Here is a 21,588-nt window from a genome sequence, read left to right as displayed (position 1 = left end):
ATATATTTAATAGGGTTTTTTTTTTTTTTAAAGAAGCCTTAAAATAGTTAAGGGATATTCAACTGGCTGACAGATATGTAACATTTTACATGTAACAAGACATACAACTTCTGATTTAAGTAAGATCTTTGCAGTTTTTCACGGAGAAACAAAGGAGGCCTGTTTGGGGTTCCCTTCACTTCCTGAGAGTGAAAAACATAGCAAAGCCTTGCGTTTGTCAGCCAAAGTCAGGACAAAAAAGCCTTTGTATACCTGGTTGAGGTAGAAGTAGTCTTTAGGCTGCTGGAGGTGGAATTCTTTGCGCTCTTCCTCGCTGGCACCAAGCAGCAAATAATAAAATACATGGTAGTTCCTACCGAAACAAACACACCAGCCTTCCATTAACAGTACTTTGGTCAGACTCCCAATCCCATTATTCTTAGCTGGGCATCTTCAGTAAAATCACTAAGATCACCTAAAATTAATACCAGAAACATCTGGAATCTATAAGGATCCTTTAAAACAGGGGTGTCAAACTCAAGGCCCGGGGGCCAGATTCTGCCCGTGGGGTGCTTAGATCCGGCCTGCGGGGCCATACTGGAAAGAGTGAAGGATTGGCCCTCCCAAGCTCCGTTTTCACTGGCAGAGGGTTGCAGGAGGCCGTCCCAGTCGAAAACAGAGTTCGGGAGCCCGTGGGCCACCACAGGCGCCCCTGACATGAGTGAGGTCAAGCTGGCCACGCCCACCCTGGCCCCTGAGGTCAAACACAACCCTGATGCGGCCCTCAATGAAATTGAGTTTGACACCCCTACTTTAAAAGAAACAATTTAATCCAATATTAATATCAGCTTTTGAGAATCTGGTTTTTGTACAGAGATAAGGAATGTAAGGGCCTTTTACAATCTGATGGCATCAGTAGCATGGAACTCCTTCCAAGTGGGGTGCTACCTTTTATTCTAATTCATTTTTACTCTGAAATGTTTTAATCTATAAACTCTTTTCAATCGTTGAAGTATTTAATATGCTCTTTAGTAACATATCCAACAAGGGCAATGCCTTCAGACATCTTTCTTGATAAATCCATACCCTGTTCCTCAGCTGACATTTATTTACACAAAAGTATATATAGACCCCCTTTGTGGAATTATTTTTAATCAAAATAAAACTAAATAGAATTATGGCATGCTGTAAACTGACATGGTTTGTTAGCGTTCTAAGTAGAAATGAATGCAATCCAGTGTACTGTTTTGAAAATGTACTCATCTGTTCAGAAAAAGCAATGGTAAGCCACACTTAGAATGTCCATTGGAATTGGAAGAAATAATAGAAATAAGAATTAAGAATTGGAATTGGAAGAAATAATAGGCAACAACCTTTCTAATTTGTGCTCATTAAATGGGTATTGTGTAACTCAGCATGCTTAGCATATTATGTGAATAGGTAAGTTTGCCTACAGCAAACATTTTATGATGGTAGCTGTAACTTGTTTTCTAAATCCACTGGCGATGAGCTTCTGAGTATTTTAAGTATTTGGTACCCTGATGTTTTGCCAACAACTCTGGCTGACGTCTTCACAGGTGAAATTCCAAAGGAGCCATTTTAGATGGTTTGTCTTTAAACATGCTATTGTTTATTATTTTTCAGGTGAGACTGCTGAAGATTCTAAATGATGTTCATGAATTAAGGGCTGTTTTGTTTTGTTGGGACATAGAGAGCTGGAAACCAGACTTTGTTAACTTCATTTTAATATTAATACAGTTGTAAACAAAAGCAATTAACTTCTTTCTGCTTTGTTTGGTACATGATACTTTTTTTTTATAAAGTGCAAAATGAATGTCACTGATTATGCTGCCTGGATGAAGCAAAAATGAAGTCTCTGTTACATAGTCCATAACCCCTTACCTTTCATTTTTTTCCTGAGACACCAAGCGAGATTTTTCAAGGAGATATTTTTCAACCACAGCCCTGGGAGACAAGAAAAAAAAAACACAGTGCAACAGCAGACATTACGAATATATAAAAATCTCTTTCAAGACAGAACACAGCACACTGCTGAGATAATTGCTTATGAATGTAGGGACTAGTTTTTCTTTTGAATTCTATTGTCCATTACCAGAATTACAACTTGATGGACCAGTGAGAGCATGTGTACAGCACTTACCCTCGGACAATGCCATTCTCCAAGTAGTTGACCTGGATGAATTTCCCAAAACGACTTGAGTTGTTATTGTGGGCTGTCTTTGCATTCCCAAAGGCCTGAAATGAAGCAAAATGACTTTATTTCCATGATTATGATACAGTACTGTGTGTTCTGGCTGACAACTTTCCAATGTTTTAAGGCTCAACTCTTGCTGCTACATCTATAGTTTAAAACCCTATAACTGAAAATGGCAGGAACAAAATGCAAGTCAGATGCTTTACCATGAGCTATGCTTCCATATAGTAGCTGTAATTTGCCTCATACTTAACTAGGATATTAGGAGCTGTAGTGGTGCAGTGGTTAGAATGCAGTATTGCAGGCTAACTGTGCCCACGGACAGAAGTTTGATTCTGGTTGTCTCAGAATCAACTCAGTCTTCCATCTTTCTGAGCAGGGGTGAAATCCAGCAGGTTCTGACAGGTTCTGGTAGCGGAAATTTTGAGTAGTTCGGAGAACCAGCAAATACCACCTCTAGCTGGCCCCAGAATGGGGTGGGAATGGAGATTTTACAATATCCAGTATTCTTCACCTGGAGTGGGGTGGGAATGGAGATTTTGCAGTATCGTTCCCCTGACACGCCCACCAAGCCACACCAAGCCCACCAAGCCACACCCCGTAGAACCAGTAGTAAAAAAAATTGAATTTCACCACTGCTTCCGAGGTTGTAAAATGGGGACCCAGATTGTTGGGGGCAATATGCTGATATTGTAAACTGCTCAGAGTGCTGTAAAGCATTATGGAGCGATATATAACTGCTATTGCTGCTATATTGGTTTATCTAACTCTGTATTGTCTAATTACTTATAGCTGTCTGAATTTTCTCTGAGTCTTAGAGATGCCAACAATGAACCAAGGATATTGTTTATGTAATATATGTGCTCTGCTACTGGAGTACAGTTCCTACTGCTTGCTAACTAAATTTTAATTTTTTAGCCATTAAACCCCATTCAATGGGACAAGTAGAAACATTATTTATTGTCAAAGATCAAAAGAGAAGCAATACAATAGTAAGAAGCACTTACTTCTGTAAGACACCTAGAGTCACCATGAGTGAACTGGGCTGAGCTTAATAGATACATTAATAGATACATAATCACATGGGATAGTTTGTCCAACTCTTGCACCAATAAAGCAAATAGTAATGTATGACTTTCATGTGATACAAGGTTCTGCATATTACTTCCCCCCACAAAGCATGCACTATGACAACAATTTTGCAAATTTTATTTGCATTTTTATTGTCTTGTTCAGCTTAGTTTACAACAATCAGTAATAATATATGTTCTCATGCTTGATATTTTAAAATATATGGCATCATATGAACGGGGTTGGGAAGGAAGAGAAAAAGAAGAAAAATGTTAACCTCTGAAGTTATAATTAAAATATTTTCATTTATTTTCTTTTGAGCTGCTTATTGTACCCAAGCTATGAAAGGTAACTGGACTAAGTTCTGAAAGCTTATCTCTCATTGGAAACATCTGCTGAGTCCAGATGGAAATTATTTTGCATTCCTAATCTTTATAATGCAGATATGTATTAAAGTACATGTTCAGGTTTTATATTACTGATACAACATTGTATGAATCATTTGCTTTTAATCTTATGAAAAATATTGTTTTATCCAATGAAAATCCATCCTTGTTTCTGAAAGATTCTATACATGGTTAGAGCTTTTCCAACCCATGTTTATGCAGAACAGAGTCTCTGTTAATTCAATGGGATTGCAATCAAACAAGTATAGATGGTGTATTTGCCCAGCCTTTACTTTCTACTAAATAATGCTTCTAGTTTTCTTATGTCTGCCCAAGAAGAATCTTACAGATTTCTGTTTGTAAGCATGTAGACTTCAAGAGTGTCTGCAGAGCTACATGTCAATTCACTGAATTACATTCTTACACACATGTTGCACACAGAAAGAATGTGCAAATTCTATCAACTTTGAGAGTTGCCAATAGGTTGCTCTCAAAAACTGGGTGAACCCAATGATGGGGGAGGTGTTAGAAGTTTTAAAAGGTAAAATTATCTTAAACCTTGCAGTTAGTTTTTCTTCCACCATAAATTTCATAATTAAGGGGGGAAAGAGGTGAAAATATTTCGCTTCATCCACCTGAGGGAGAAGGATAGCTCTTAAAGTAAAAAGGGCTTTTTGCAAACTATACTTTTACACTCTTTTTCTGCTTGCACAATTATACTGCCGGCGATGTGAACATATTAAAAATATGAGATGACCTCATACATATGGTATTTAAACAAAAAATAAGTTACCCAAAAACTGTTTTTAAAAAATCCAGGGTACAATACTATTAGCTATCAAACTAATATGGTAAATGTTACTTGATCATTTTTTAATGTAATAGGAAAATTATCCCCTTTGGATCTTGAAACTTCCCTCCCTCATGGAAAGCTAGTTGCTGAAATTCTGGAAAATGCAAACTTGTAGAATAGGATAAATGTTAATTTATCTACCTTTCTTTAATTCACCAAGTTTTATCTACCAGGATCTATCTCTCCATCCAGAGTCCCAGTGGCTTAAAACAAGCAATTAAAAATAGAGTAATATGCTGAAAAAAACCTATTAACAATTAGAAGGTATTATGTTCCAATTGCTCTCTGGAAGAGCTCTGTTTTGGGGGGGGGGAGGAGCAGATAATGTTGGAGCTAATAGAACTCCAACCGGAGGCCATTCCAAAGAGCCAGCCATAATGATTCAAATTGAACAAAATGCTTTGCTAATTGATCATAGTGGCCAGATGGTAGTTCTTACTCAGAAAGGAATTAGTCCCCTAAAAGGGCAGCTGGACAACAATCTCTTGATGTAATAAGGAGCAGTAAGAACTCTTTGACTAGCTTAGTGCCATGGAGTAGGCCTGAATTTGGCATACATCCTTACAGTGTTCAATCAGATTCACACTACATTGTTCTCTACTTGCACTTCAAAAGCATTGCTTCTGCAGCTTCATCTCTTGGAGGCTCTGTGAAAACCAAAAAGCCACCAAGGATGAGCTGCAGAGAAAAGCTATCCAGCAATGGTTCATTAAGGGTCAGAGATGCTGCCTTTTACCAGGAATAATCAAGGTCCTTGACCAATTCACACACCATATGGTCTGGGAAATCCCTAAGCACCCATGAGAAACCATTTAAATCCAACAGTGACACAGCAGAACATTTGAATGTATCTAGTTCTGTGATGGATACAGACAACAATACTTGCACCAGGAAGTGATCTAGGATAAAGATAAGATCCAGAACACAAAATAGCAGCTCCAAGGTAAAAATAAGAATTAATTATGTTATTGCTTATAGGTTGGAGCCAAGATTACCTGGGATAAGTCTGCAGTTGCATGGAAGCAATGTACTCCTAGGTACATTACAGGATCTAATCTCTTCAACATGGAGGCTGAAGTCTCCCCAGTACCGAGAGCTGGGTAAAGGTCTCCACCTCCAGGCCAGGACCCAAGAGCCCAGGGAGGGATCCCAAAGACTTCAGGGTAGCCAATACCACCAAGTGCCTTTACTTGCCCTTAAGGTGCAAACTAACATATAGGCATTCATACCTGCTACCTCATTATAGTGATCTGGAATGTAGACAAGAATTCACAATAGATCAATATGACCCGAGTCCTAGAATCAATATTGGTGCAGGATCTGAAACTTGCCTGAGCATGTTTCTGAGAAGGCAAAATTTTAGTTTCAGTAATTACATCAAGCTTGTCTGCTTGTCCATCATCAAATCATAAATGGACCTGATAGTCTGTAGAGATTCTCAGTCATCCAGGTCATGGTTGTCCCAAAGGTGCTTTTTCAGGAGGCAACTGGACTTTCTTATTTTTTCTTTTGAAGATGTTTCACTTCTCATCCAAGTAGCTTCTTCAGCTCTGACTGGATGGTGGGGAATGGAAGGATTTATATTCTATAATTTGCATTCTTTTAGAGGGTCATTGAAGCACTTGGAGGTTTATCTGTCCTGAGGATCACCTAATTAATGCTCCTGGTTCCTGTGGTCTCCCATGGTATGGGAGTAGGAATGGATTTCTAGAGAAAAATTGCAAAACCACAGGAACCAGGAGAATTACCAGCATGCAGATTACCAACTGTCTGCGAGGAATATAAACCCTTCCATTCCCCACTATCCTGTCAGAGCTGAAGAAGCTTCTTGGATGAGAAGTGAAATGTGTTCAAAAGAAAAAACAAAGTCCAGTTGCCTCCTGAAAAAGCATCTTTGGGATAGAGACCTGATGCTAGTCAGCAACAACTTGAGGCCATGCTCCCTGGTAATCAGGCCAGGATCCCCACAAAGAAGCAGCTGAATTAGAAGGAAACTGTCATCAAATTGAAGACCTTCATTTCCTTGAAATGGCTACCTGGCACCCCACCAGCAATGGAATAGAATAGCCAAGTGGAATTTGGGGGAAAAAAATTCATGCAACTTCCCCTCAGTAGGGACCAATTACCTAAAATATTTGATCTGGAACCCCTCAGTTCTTCAAACCCCATAAAATCGAAGTGGAAGCAAATCAGCCTCTTCCATTGGCCCTGGACATAGAAATTCAGCCCTTCGGCTTACATTCCTACTGCAAACCAGATCATCCTCACATTTCTGGTCTCTCACACAGGGCCCATCCACCCTAGATAGGTCAAGCTCCAGCTTTAAATCTTAGCAACTCCAGATGGGGGGGGGGGAGACCAAATACATAGTATGGCAGAAGGAAGCTTCTTATATTCCTAATCTATATTGAAAAATACAGCATCTAAGAATACTTGAGACAAATAGTTTTTAACCAAGATAGCTCAATTCTGATAGGTTTGTCCTTCAATCAATATAATATATTGTGCATATATGATGACCATAGACATGTCTCCTCCACCTGCTCTCCCCAACCCCCAGCTGGCAATTATTAGTAGCATCCGGTATTCTATAGTTAGCAGTCCCAAAAGGGGCTTCTTCTGAATATTCTTCCTGTTTTGGGTGAGAACTACAAGTGAAGCCTTCAAAAGTCAGCAAGACTTTGAAAAGTCAACTTCTGCTTTCTGTGGAACTATTGGAATAGGCAGAAACATGTAGGCATTCTAAACCATCTTGCTCATTCTAAGAACACAAAAAAGCTTTTATAAATTGAAATAGAAAAAGAAAAATATCTAAGAGTTTGCTGTATTTTGTTGTTTGCTTACTCCCGAAATCTGTGATATGAATTCAACCTTATCAAGAACACACCAAGACCCTGGCTATTAAATAATTTGAACAATTTCATTCAAATCCACTATTTACATCTAGAGCTTTTCTCAATGTAGTTATAAGGGATGTTATAAGTGAATGTCGTTATTTCAGTTCCCATTTATAAAAGATGACAATGTTAGCATAAATAATCTAAAAGTGTATTCACCTAATGCACTACATTATATTGTGATTTGAGTTACCTGGTTTTTATGTTATTTGTTGTATCTTTTTCTGCACTGCTTTTTTAATATAGCGTTATAGCTTTTACAGAATATTAACTGATTAAACAGAGTCAGTTTGGTCTACTGGTTAAGGCACCAGGCTAGAAAGCAAGAGACTGAGTTCTAGTCCTGCCTTAAACATGAAAGTCACTTGGGTGACTTTGAGTCAGACACTCTTCTCTCAGCCCAACTCGCCTCATAGAATTGTTGCTGTGGGGAAAATAAGATGAGGAAGGTGTATTGGATATATTCGCCACCTTGCAACAATAATGAAGACGGGATACAAATAAATAAACACAGAACTGCTGCTACAGGTAGTCCTCGGCTTATGACCACAATAAAACCCAAATTTTCTGTTGCTAAGCAAGATAGTTGTTAAATGAGTTTTGGCCCATTTTACATCCCTATTTGCCCCAGTTGTTAAGTCAATCACTGTAGTTATTAAGTTAGTAACACAGTTGTTAAATGAATCTGGCTTCCCCACTGACTTTGGTTGTAAGGTTGCAAAAGGTGATGACATGACACCAGGACACTGCAACCATTATAAATATATACCAGTTGCCAAAGCGTCCTAATTTTGATTATGTGACCATGGGGTTGCTGCAACTGTCGTGTGAAAAACGGTAGTAAGTTACTTTTTCAGTGCTGTTGTAACTTCAAACGATCACTAAACAAATGGTTTCTAACTCGAGGACTACCTGTATTAATACAATCAAAATAGTATATCAATGCAATGAAAGTGATCTATTAGCCTGAACAATAAAGGCTGAAGATCAAGAAGCATAAAAAAATAGGCTGAAAACAGAAGCCTATTAAAAAGAGACTGAGACATATTGACTTCCAGATGTTACTGCACTAAAGCTTCCAACATCCTCAGCATCTACAACCAACAGTAACGAATTCTGGCAGTTTTAGTCAGCCCATCTGAAAGGCCCTACATTTGATTTATAAGGTGATACTGTTATGTTCTGTGGGAAAAAAATGTCAGTTGTATGAATTTTAGCTGTCTTTTTCCGGATTCACTACCATAGTACTTAGCAATGAGGCTGGATACAGACTTTAAAGGCAATTAGCGTCCAGCACCAAGTTTTTGTTTCTTTATCTTCAGTTGTAAAAACTCACACAGCCAAATATGACTAAATAAGGCAAGATCTTTGAAAGCCAACACAGCCATTTACAATTTTTTAAAAAAAAAAATATTTCGGAAGGAAAAAAAATATGTGGAGGAAGCAATTTTGGAAAGGTTTAGGAGAGTCTTGTGCAGGGAAAAAAAAGCCCAGCCAGAAATGGAAGAAAGGGTTTCATTTGAAAGCTCCCTTCCAAATCGAAGTCCAAAACCTCAAAACATTGTGAAGTTTTAAAACCACATTGAAGTCATCTTTAACTATCTCAGTTTAAGAAAGTATTTACAAATATATGTGTGTTTGTGTGTGCATGCGCATACACAGGTACATGTATGTAAATATACATATATACATATATACCATAAGATCATACATCAGAGTAATATATATGTTGCACAGAACATGACATATATATGGAAACGTATGACTAGGGTTTTTTTTGTACTCTATATTATTCATGTTGTCTTGTATTCTTCTATGGACTGCACCAGTTGAGACTAACCAATTTTATTATATATATGATGTACAATGACAATAAAGGCTTTGAATTTGAATATATATATATATTTTTACCTCCAGCACTGGTCCAGCTCCCAAAATAGTTCTCTCCACTCCGCTAGCATAACCCTTTTGACTCAGGGCAGTGAGGCAGTGGATCAAGAAGTTTGTGCTTTGGGTTTTTCCTGATCCGCTCTCGCCAGAAATAACTATGCACTGATTCATGTGTTTCTTCAGCATAGCATGGTAGGCTACGTCAGCGATGGCAAAGATGTGGGGCTCCAGCTTCCCAAGTTGGTGGTTCTCGTACATCTGGACATACTTGGGGTTGTAGATGGGCAGAAATTTGAAAGGGTTGATGGCAATGAGGATGCTGCCCACGTAGGTATAGATCTTCTGTTTCAGGAAACGCCGCTTGAGGTTTTCCAACAGGGTGGTCTCCGTCAAGTTGGGGAGGTTGCACATATCATTGAAATGTTGCCAAGGAAGGAAGCCCCTTTCAACCAGTCGTCGGGCTTCCTCCTGGTTCTCTTCTTCGCAGGTCTGCTGCATGTGGACGTATTTGATAGTCCCATCAGCATTTCTCTCTTGTAAAACAAAATAATAACCATCTTCCCGAGGATGGTCGTCCTGGGCCCGGCGAGGCCAAAGCAGGATCCTATGGACAGGAGAGTCATTCCCATCTAATACCCATTCTTCTCCCCCTGTCTCCTTCACTTCCACAAGTACATAATGCTTAGATAGGTCCAAACTCAAAGAGCCGATAACATCCTTAATGACCTCAGTGGCTGTGGCATCCTTAGTTGCTGTTATCCTGCAACAGGAACTGTGTTCTGTTGAGAGCTGAGGATAAATATGAAGGGCATACGTTACATTCTCTGGACAAGCTGCACTGCTGATATCTTTTAAATTCATCCTGGACCATGCCCTGCCTCGGCATGCCGCCCTGGTTTGATGCACTGGGCCAGTTATCTGAAAACAAGGAAGGAGAATATCAGAAATATATCCCGATTTGAGATGCTGTCACAGCAGTATACAGAACTGTAACATCCCTAATCATTTTCCAGTAGGGTCAGGAGTTTGTGGTTGACAAGACTGAAAAGATAACAAGACCAATAAAATGTAAATGTAATGACTACAGAAAAGACATAAGGACAAACATAAAAACATTGTCAGCACCTATAAATGCATTTTTAAAACTTTGGATTGCAATGTTGACAGGATAAAAAAATGCAAATCCCATACCCCCCGATTCCTAGCTGGTGTTTCATATTTTAGCAATAATAACAGGAATGGGGGGAACTCGGCAATGAGTGCACGGCAATCATAGGGTTCCTTCCTATCCTTTCTTCCAAGCATACAAGTTGTTTTCTCCACACTCCTATTTTTTCTGCTATCTCCATAGAAGAGTCTCTTTGCAACAACACACACCAATCACTTAGCAGGAGGAAATAACTGTTGAGTTCTGAACTGAAAAAGCTTCTTGGATGAGAAGCAAAACATTTTCAAAGAAAAAAAAAAATAAAACAAGAATGCCCAGTGGCCTTTTGGAAAAAGCTCCTTTGGTGTTTAAGATGTAACTGTGCAAAGGGTCTCCTGGCCACAGCCTCCAACTTCTGTTCATGCTGGGAGTCCAGAAGGATTTCCAAGCTGTGAGCCAAATAGATATTGACAGACCCCTGCCAAAACCTACAACCCGAGCTACAAATATTTGGTTAGAATTTCTAACCAAATTGATATATCTGCAAATATATCAAACTGGCCAAACGCAGTTCAAGCCCATGCAGTGTAGACAGAGAGAGCTTGAGCTCTAGGCCAAAAATCTCCAATAATGACATAGCATCTCAGTAATTCACAAGTGGGAGGCCACTCTTTCCTCAAACTGCAGTAATGAGACATAAGCATTTTCCATCTATGGATTCTACTTGCTAAGCTTCCTGGAGATATTTGGCTAATCACTAAGCTGCAGGCAGGCTCAGAAGTAGATTAATACTGTCTCAACAGTCAAAAGTCTACAAATCCACACTACACTGAGTAAGACAGCGGCCAAATCAAAGAAGAGCAGGCTTCTTATATCTTGAAATAAAATAATTTGAGTCTTCCTTCAGCAAGACCACTAAGCACTTAATCTCTTGGTATGACCCAAAGGTGTTTTTCAAAAGGCAACTGGACTTTCTTGTTTTTTTACCCCTTGAAAACATTTCAGTTCTCGTCCAAGAAACTTCATCAGTTCTGACCCATATGATTGAGAATCTCCACAGACCTCTCCGTATGACTTTCTTCAGATATGTGTTACAGTACAGAGGAATTTTAGCAATTGCCAAAATCAGGAAACTGCCTACTATTATTAACATTTTCATTGAGGAACTATTATAATCTGCAGCATATAGTTTGAAAAAAAAAATTCTATAGGAACCGAAAGTTTCCTACAGGATACAGCAACAACTTTTAAAAATGTACTATCATGTAATAACTGGCTTACAGATAAATACTCAGTTGTCATGACTGCTGTATTCTATGTTCAGGACCTCTTACTTTCAGTTTATTAGAAAGGGGTACTTGCCCTAAACAGAAATGCAGAAAAATTGACAACTAAGGCTGTTAGAGAACATTAGTATGCAGCAAGTTTTTAACCAAGGATTTTTCATTTTTTCCTCTAAAGAACAGGGGAAAAAAATGTGCATTTGAAAAATGAAAAAGAAACAGTAAGATAACTTGCACACCTCATACATTTTAATAGACTCAATAAAGACAATACCTTATCTTTATAATAGAATTTTAATTCAGCAAATTGAGTTCACTTTACTTCCAATTTCATAAAACAGATTTAGTTGTAGGGTGGATAAAAATCAATGATTTTTTTAAAAAAAATCAAAAAAATCAGATTTTTTTGATTTAAATCGGATTTTTTTTTACTTTTATCGAATTTATTTTAATAAAAAACTTTTGGGATAAAAATCTATCGTAAGATAGTTTTCTATTTAAGATACATAAATAATTTAGTTTATTCAGCATGAAATGGAGCTTAGTTATGTAGCATGAGGCTGTATATTCTGCAACACTGGGACTATCGGTGAGTCAACAGTGGGTCAAAGGAGTAGCAGAGATGACAGTTGCTCTTTAAAAATTATGATTTAAATTGAGTTGATTTAAATCAAGCCTTTTTACTAGTGATTTAAATCATGATTTAAATTGTGATTTAAATCAACTCGATTTAAATCAAATCCACCCTGTTTAGTTGTAAAACATCCCACTTTCGAAGAGAAATTACTTTGCCTACATACAACGTAGTGGTTATTATTCTGAGCATGGCTATGAAACTGGATCAAGATCCAAACAGTGCTGCTATCTACATTGCAAATCAGACTATTAAAAAACATATTAGAAGGTCAAAAATGTTTGGATAGGGGAGGCAATAACTCAGAAAGCCTCCTTAAATACTGGTTATCCCTATCCCCAGGGTTGAACCATCTTCTGGAGAAAACTGATGGGGGAGGAACTGCATAAGAGATAAAAAGGGAAGGACTCCTTAAATATGTTACAAAAATGAGTAAGATAAAAATAGCATATAAGAAAGTTGTTTGTTCTGTATCTGAAAAGGATGAAAACGACTGATACAAAGATATGCTAACACAAATTAATTCCACCAATATTGTAAGGAGGGTTTGCACCAAAGGTTATTCAAATATTTTTTTCAACTCAAAAGCACACTTCTGTGCCCTAAGCTGTTTAGTATATATATGAAATTATTAGGAAAGATTATCTAGAATTTTGAAGTGTAGTACTTTCAGGATGCTGACAACATCTAACCATAAGTGTGCATATCAAGCCACAATGAACTCTGAATAAAAACTCACATATTATATAAATGATGTAGTTATGATTGCATCATATATGACACACTGTATGTAACTTACAACATCTACATGATGTTGCAACATGCATGTTATAATTTGATCTCACCCCACCCATTTTTCTATTAATGCCTACATACCCAACCCTATCTTTTCTTGATACCAGAATTTTAAATTCTGATGTGATTTCATGGATAGTATGAAGGCAAAAAAAAAAAAAAAAGTAATCTAGTAAAAAATAATACAGTTTTTACCGAGTTCAAATGGAAATCAAGGAAGAGATTTAATAGCCTGAATATGATTATTCTTACTTTTGAGTACAGGTAATCCTTGACTTACAACGTAGTGGAGCCTGCCCATTACTGTCTTAAATTGTGATTATCATAAAGTGAGTCACTTGAGCGGACCCATTTTTATGATTGTTTTGTGGTGGTTGTAAAGTGTACACCATAGTCATTAAACAAAGCCATTATTCGCTATAGGGTGTTTTGACTAAAAACCTAAATGCCCATTTTTAGCCAAAACATTGTAAATCAGAGTCATGTGACCATGAAATGTTGGAAATGGCCATAAATAGGGGAGGGCAGGCATCGGAATTGGCTCATAAGTACCTTTGCAACTATGGATGATCTCTGAGTAACCAATTGTAAATTGAGGACTATCTGTACTCAGCTACACAGATATATACAAGTATATTCCTGAACTGAGATGTCCATATTTTACTGTGACCAGAAAGGCTTTTTTTGTAAAAATAAAAGGAATATTCTAGCTGCATTTTTTCTTAAAAATGCCAGATGTAGCCATGATAACACGTCTCAATTACCTTATACTTGGATTACTGTAGGATATCCTGTAGAGCTGTCTGGTTATGACCAAGTATATGATACATCAGATTTCCTTGTTTTAAAGCTTCATTAGCAACTTATCACTTATTGGGAATAATTTGATTTGCACATTGTTTAATACTGGTATATTGCATTCTCCTTTACAAATCTGACCAGAATCTTTGGAAGATACCCATTTCACTTCCTCACCATTATGGAGGCATATTTGGTAAGAACATAAACTAATCTTTCAAGTGAGTATTTATTCATTCATTCATTCATTCATTCATTCATTCATTCATTCATTCATCTAACTAACAATACTTATATGCCGCCCTTCTCCCAAAGGACTCGGGGCGGCTCACAGAAATTAAAACGATGAAAACAATAAAAATAGCTACTAAAATAATCAATTAAAATCTCCCAATTAAAAATCACCCATCAGATCAGAAAATTTGTTGGAAAAGCCATGTCTTCAGGTCACGGCGGAAGGAGCAGAGGTTGGGAGCCGTCCGGAGCCCCGTAGGTAACCCATTCCAGAGGGTCAGTGCGTCCACAGAGAACACCCTCATCCTGGGCGCCACCAGCCAACATTGTCTGACCGATGGCATCCGGAGGAGAGCAGTCCTATGTGAGCGCACATGGCGGTGGGAGGCAGGCAGAGTACTTGGAAGCTCTGAAATTTCTTGCCAAGATCAAATTCCTTTTTTTCTCTATTATCCTGGTACTGAGAGAGAACATGTTTCAAATCAGACCATCTAAACAGAAGCTATACTTGGGTGATATATCTGTTTTACCAGTCTTAATTAGATTTTAAATGCACGTGTACAAACACACATTTTATTTTTGTATAGCCACTTTCAGAAACAGTTTTGGCAGAAAGTCATTATATTAAGTATTTATATCACAACTGAAATATTTGTAATCTAAATAGTACTCCTCTCACTTGTCAGATCAACTAGTCTCTCATCCTGATGTTAGATAGCAGAGACCCTCTATATCTGAGGTTAAGGATATATCATAAGTGCAACTACAGGAAAGTTTATTGACACAATACAAAGAAGAACACAATTATATTAAGAACCCTACTATAAATTCATTGACCAAACTGGCAACTGAAAAGAGAAATCAAAACAGAAAAGGCTTTGTGTTTCCTGGCTGTAAGCTTTGCCAGAATGAACTGGCTGCAGCATGACTGCTAAACAGATCTATTTAAGGAAAAATTAAGAATTAAGCAAGCTGTCTATGCATATCCAAAGGGAAACGTCAGTTTTCAAGGCAAAAAAGTCATTCCTTATTTCCTAGGGAATACATGACACATGGAAGATTACTTCTCCTTTTAGTTAACCCATGCTGCTACCTCAAAGGAAAGCTGTGGAATCTTTCCTTCAGATGAAACAGGCTGAATATGTCTGTGGGATAAGAATAAATGTGACAATTCCAAACAGTCTTCTGCCAAAGGCAAATTATAAACTTATAAGAGAAAAAAGGGGGAAAAAGTCAATTTGTGACTTAGAAAATATCCTGCATTATTTTTATTGAATTCTTCCCATTTTAAAGATTAAAATCCAATGCCAGACCGGTTCCCATGTGGGCTCATGTTCTAACCTCTTTCAGTTAGCTGAGGTACAATTTATAAAGAAGAGAATCTTTAACTTGTATATCTTATGGCTACAACAAAAGTGGTAGGGCATATTCCCCCAGTCCATCCAAAGCAGTGGTTTGGTCTACATAAACCCATAATTTAAATTGCATGCTTAACTAGTGAATCATGCCAATGCTAAAACGGGAAAGCTAACATTATAACGAAGTAGCTCAGGAAGGAAGAAAAAGAAGAGGCAGAGTGGCCATTTCAAGAATCCATTTTTATATAGGCATTTTAACATATATTTATATTGCACCTTAGTGTAGGCTCAATTCTTAGCAGAAATTGAAGATTTCTGCAGATTACAGTTAACAATTTATTTATTAAATTTGTGTGCCACCCATCTCACTGCAAGGTGACTCTGGCGGCTTACATTATACAATATGAGAGAGAGAGAGAGAGAGAGAGAGAGAGAGAGAGAGAGAGAGCGAGAGAGCGAGAGAGAGAGATATGATAGGTGGGTGGATGGATGGATGGACGGATGGATAGAAAATTGTAAGAGAAAAAAAGAAAAACTATTAAAAAACTGACCAAGCTGCAGAAAAATTATAAAGTGGCTGGAATAGTTCTGGAATATGGAAAATGTTGGAAGATATAGCTTTTCATTACTATACAAAAAGAGAAGACATGGCAGAAAAATACAAAATAATTATAATATGAATAATAGTTTCCTTATTGCTCTTATGATAATAAAGCCTATTCAGTCAAACTGACTAGCGGAAGAATCAGGACAGGTAAAAATATTTGTTCACAGCTATGGAACAATCTTGCATAATGATTATAAGAGCCCTATTAAATCCTTCCCCACCCATGCTTCATTTCACCACTGAGGGGAAGTCAGAAATAAACACAGAGCATCTGTTTGCTCCATCAGTGCCAAGGACAACATTTTGTATATACATGGATACAGAAAGGCATCCTAGGTTTATTATCCTAGACCAGTAGCCTGGCTGGGGAATTCTGGGAGCTGAAATCCACCCAACTTAAAAATTGCCAAGGTTGAGAAACATTGTCGTAGACACAACAGCTGCCCAGGTTAAGTTGAAATATACATATATGTGCATTAATTATATTCTGAAAACTGCTCGGTTTCTACACGTCTCACTAAAAATTTCATCCTTTGACAAGAACCAAGCAAACTAATCCTTTCCTCTTTTAATTTGGAACCTAAATGGATGCTTTAGGACTGGCTATTAAGTAGCTGATCTTCCTTTGTAACAGACTAAAACTTTCTCTCTTCTCAATCCTTCCATGGACTATACTAAAAACTCTCTCACATCATTCCTTCCAGTTTAACCACTACAGGGAAAACTGCCGGATTGGTTGACAATTCAATCCTAGAGACAATTTTGGACAGATATCCAAAAGTAACCGTTTGTAAAGGTATGATTCCAAAAGCGATCTGTGTTCTAAAACTGTTGCTTATATATTCAAGCGTTGCATTCTCTTAAATATACATCCAACAATAAGAACAAACCTTTACCACCTATCAATATTCAATTACAGCTTTTAAAAAAGGATAGTTATGAAGTGCATAGACATCTAAGTCAAAAGGTTTATTCATATGTCTGATTATTCAGTTAGTCTCACTTATGAATCATTCTTTATCAGAAAGCTAAGCCTTCATAAAGTTTCACCCAAACAGACATTATCCTTTACATTTTTTATCAGGCAGCATTTAATTCTTTTTATTTCTTTCAGCTAGGCAATTTCTTTTAGGTTCCATGGCATGAGCTGAACAAAACCCAGGAATCTGACCGCCATATCTTACAGCTCAGGAATCCAACAGGCTGCAGATGTTAATTTGGGGGCTGATTTGCTTGACACAGAAAAAGAACTGAGTCAATCTCTGGGGGAAAAATGATCTCTTTGTTTAGTCAGCCAGTCATCCTCGAGACTCAGTGTAAAAAGCATGGCTCAATTTGGAACAGAGAGGAAGTTATCAAGAACATCTGCCGACAAGCAATGCTGGGCGGCAGGCAGATTACTTTAGGAGTAGGAAATAAAGGACCCCAAATAAGAAGTTGAGAGGCCTACTTCAAGTTCTTCTATCTGCAGACAAAACAGTTTCTGAAATTCAAAACCAAAAGAAAGAACTTAGTGAAACCAGGAAGGTAGTTAAACAGGAGACAAGATTCAGAAGACTTTCTTTTTAAAAAGTGCAAATAAGATGAACACTCACTTCTGGCTGGAACATATAGCTGTTAACTTTTTCCTCACACACACAAAAGCAAAGATGCACTTTTCATTGCTTAATATATCAACATATATTTGCCCTCAAACTAGTACTGATCAAATAATATTCATTTTACTTACATGCCAATTCTGTTGTGATTAATTAGAATACAGAAACTAATTGGATGTGGGGAATAATATAGATTTAAACTCAATTCTGAGCATGTTAGTCTAAATTTCATGTAATTATCTTCATTGTTGAGGCATTTATCATGGATTTCACTGTCAATCACATTAATGAGACAGAATGTCTTTAAAATATTGCCCTATTTTTCAATAAAGAAAATTTAAATACTTGGCTAGTTCATTTTAGAACCCCAATAGGTTGTATGAATACAAAACAATAATTAGCTGCAAAGATGAAAACTCAACAGCTGTCCAAACCACATGGGTGTGAACATTCAATACTTCATGAAATCTTGTGATGTAATCTTGGGACATGTAACTTCACAGCAGCTTCAGCCCGAGTTTGTGTTTTAAACACAGATAAATTTCAAACACAAAGAACAGAAACAACCAGTTCTAAAAAGATGTGTTAATTAGTTTTTTGACATCTGCTAGAAAATCAGACACAACTACTGTAAGTTTCCTGCTACCACTATAACTAATCTCCAGACATGTCAAACTCCCAGATGGGCTGTCTTATTAGTAATGTGTCTGCTAAGCAAGCTGATGTAAGGAGTCCTAATTGAAAATGCTCTTCAAAAACATGAGTCTGTCAAGCACAATTTGAGGCTAGTGGGCAAAAGAGCTCAACCACTAACCTGTAGTCTTAATTGTAGGGAAGCAAGCAGAAAGAGGGGTGGGGCACATTTCTCAGTTAAGTAACTACCATGAAATTATAGAAACTAGTTCCCTTTGGCATTAACAGTTCTACCCAGTTAAGATGCACACATGCACTTAAAAAAAAGTATTTAACAGTGCATCAAATAATACTCAGAGTATCCACTCAATTAAAAAACAAATTTAAACTTTAAATATAGAACTCTTCATTCTTCTGTTCTTTCCACTGTGTGGTCATCCCAATAACCTATTAAATGGAAGGCTAGATAACAATGCAGATATCCACTCTCAATTTTCTTTCCCATCTAAAACAGGATCATCAAGGCTCACTTCACAGGCTCCTTTTTCAAATTACTGAGAAAATATTTTAAATGCTCCTCATTCTTGAAAAGTGTAGCAATATGTACAACATTCACAACCTATTCTACAGTTCACAGATCAAACACAGCTTCCTGACCCATGTGTTTTCTTGCCCTGAGATTTAGTATGTGCTCCTTATGACCTCTGTAACTTTCTGTCAACTCTCTCTTCCATTGATATTTACTTGCAGGGCCCAGATAAATTCTCTCCTGATCCTACATGCGCACACAATCAATAAATTTCTAAGCCCCTCCATTTTCAACTGCATCCTTCCTCACTTCCACCTAGATTTCAACTAACTACTCAAGAAGGCAAACTCACTTATTTAATATACCCTCAGGAATATATGAAATTTCAAAACTCTTCAAACTTCAACTGCTTTTCTCCTTTAATGTTTTCTCTGACTCCAAGGTACCCCAAGAAAAAGTCATTAAGCCCAAGCCACTTCTAAGCAATCCCATCCTTCAAGAACCCTTTCATCCATAATCCCCACCTACTAACTAACCAATCAACTCTGCATTTCAAACATGCAATCACACCTTCACTCTTTCTGTTCACTTACCATGAAAAACAAAAACCCTCACCTACTTCAACTTCAGGGGTCTACTAAAAACACCCTTCTTCCTTTCCACTTTTAACTTTTTATTACTCTCTCCCCATGTCAGAGAAAAGGCCATCTCCCAAAGTCAAAGAATCTCTGCTTCCCATCTTTGATGCATCTGTGATAGGAAGACCTTTCCTTAAGAGCCTGGTCTCAGGATAAGCTCTTTTCAACCTCAATTCTCCCCTCCGGACAATTTCTCTCCCTGCTCCCTCTGTAAGACAACACTGCGCCACAAACCATGCAAGTACTGTACCCTTTAGCCTACCATGTTGTGCAAAACAACAGTCGGTGTGGTTAGTTAATGGCTCGGGGTTATAAAGGAAACACAGGAAATTGTGTTCACTAGATAAAAAAAAAATAATGTTTAAATTAACCCTGGCTAAGAGTGGCCGGCAAACCCAGCCAAACGGTCAGCCTTTTTTTTACACGCGCATCATGAAGTGCCAAAAAACTAAAAAAAAAAAACCCGCCTTGTCCAAATTCACCCCGGTTGGAGGGTTCAGGTGTCTCGTGCGAAGGCTTGGAACTCGGGGCTACGTTACGATCAACTCGATCTCGAAGCTCTCTCGTTGCAGGGATCGAGACCGGCTCCCTACCCATCTCCCCTGGGACTCACTCACCCCAGTGCCGTTGAGCTCCCACCTCCGCCAAGAAGAGGCTCCCCGACCCTCACGCCCATTTTAGGAGAGCTCCTCTCCGAGCTACCTCCCTGTCACAGCGAACATCCCTCCCTCCCGCCTCGCCACCTTTTCCCCAACCGCCCCCCCAACGCCCCCCCCACCCCACGAAAGAAAACGGCCGGACCCCCTCCCCCCCCCTTTTTTTTTCTCCCCTTCACCCTTACCTGGACCAGAACGCGGGCAAGCAAGGCAGGCCGCGGCTCCAATTGGCGACTCCCTCGTCCTGAGCCAAACCAGCCTAGGCGACGGAGCCGCCTCCGCCTCCTCTCTCTCCCGCCCGCCCGCCTGCCTGACCGCAAGCTGAGGCGGCGCGAGGCACTTCCGGGTTTTTGGGTGGGGGGGGCAAGAGAAGAGAGTGAGAGAATATCCCCTCCGGCGCACGCGCACCCAGCAAACTTGGGGGGAGGGGAAGGAGGTGTGGGGGGGAAGGAAGAGGCGAAGAACTGGGAGTTGAAGAGCGCAAGCGCCCTCTTGCCTAAAGCGGGTCGAGGCGGGTGTGGGTGTCTGTGTGCTTCGCGTGGCGCTTTCAGTTGGTGCTGGCAACCCTGGTCTCCAGATCACCAGAAAGGGCTCTATTGAGGAACAATAAAGTTCGATCAACACCGGCCCTTCAGTATTTCACTCCTATTTCCCTCACAGCCTATGAAGATTTAGTCATCCAAGTCACGGTTGTCCCAAAGGTGCTTTTTTTCATGAGACAACTGGACTTTCTGGTTTTTCTCTGAAGACATTTCGCTTCTCATCCAAGCAGCTTCTTCAGCTCTTGACAGGATTCCATTCCCCGCTATACTGTCAGAGCTAAAAAGAAGCTTCTTGGATGAGAAGCGAAACGTCTTCAAAAGAAAGAGCAGAACGTCCAGTTGCCTCTTGAAAAAAAGCACCTTTGGGACAACCGTGACCTGGATGACAAAATCTGCATAGGCTGTGAGGGAGATAGGAGTGAAATCCTGAAGGGCCGGTGTTGATCAAACTTTATTGTTGTGCAGCCCCTAAATTGTATCCGACTCTTCGCAACACTGTGGAGCCAGGCCCCCCCCATCTCCCCGTTTGCCCAAATTCATTCATTGCGTTGGTGACACTATCCAACCATGTCCTCCTCTGCCTTCCTCTTCTCCTTTTGCCTTCAATCTTTCCCAATATCAGGGTCTTTTCCAATGAATCCTCTCTTCCAGTTTGGGCTGATTGAACTACATGCATCAATGCAGGTAGTCCTTTGAGTCATGACAATTGACCCCAAATTTTATGTTGCTACGTGAAACGTTTGTTAAGTGGGTTTGCCCCCATTTTACGACTTTTCTTGCCACAGTTGTTTAGTGAATCATTGCATTTGTTAAGTTAGTAACGTGGTGGTGAAGTGGATCTGGAT

The 21,588-nt window shown here is 38.8% G+C and overlaps 1 protein-coding gene across 13 annotated transcripts in view; it reads right to left on the bottom strand.

Annotated features, from left to right (window-relative positions):
* Positions 1–20,986, bottom strand: part of MYO9B (myosin IXB) — a 72,958-nt gene extending 51,972 nt beyond the window's left edge. For 10 of the 13 annotated variants that reach the window (XM_087894477.1, XM_034437611.3, XM_034437614.3 and 7 more), the window contains exons 1-5: positions 20,387–20,986; positions 9,313–10,209; positions 2,141–2,235; positions 1,882–1,944; positions 253–352 (exon numbers count right to left, since the gene is read on the bottom strand). In XM_087894477.1, the coding sequence (XP_087750603.1) occupies positions 253–352; positions 1,882–1,944; positions 2,141–2,235; positions 9,313–10,152 (1,098 nt within the window). In that variant the 5' untranslated portion in view covers positions 10,153–10,209; positions 20,387–20,986. Of the gene's footprint in view, positions 1–252; positions 353–1,881; positions 1,945–2,140; positions 2,236–9,312; positions 10,210–17,597; positions 17,627–20,386 lie in introns of those variants that run through there. The other 3 variants (XM_087894481.1, XM_087894452.1, XM_087894469.1) reach the window with 2 other exon arrangements.
* Between the last annotated feature and the right edge of the window lie 602 nt (positions 20,987–21,588).

The sequence above is a fragment of the Pantherophis guttatus genome, chromosome 1, assembly GCF_059756535.1.
Source record: "Pantherophis guttatus breed Tessera chromosome 1, ASM5975653v1, whole genome shotgun sequence".
NCBI lineage: Eukaryota > Metazoa > Chordata > Lepidosauria > Squamata > Colubridae > Pantherophis > Pantherophis guttatus.
The sequence above is the reverse complement of the archived record's forward strand: the minus strand, read 5'-3'. Positions and strand labels throughout refer to the sequence as shown.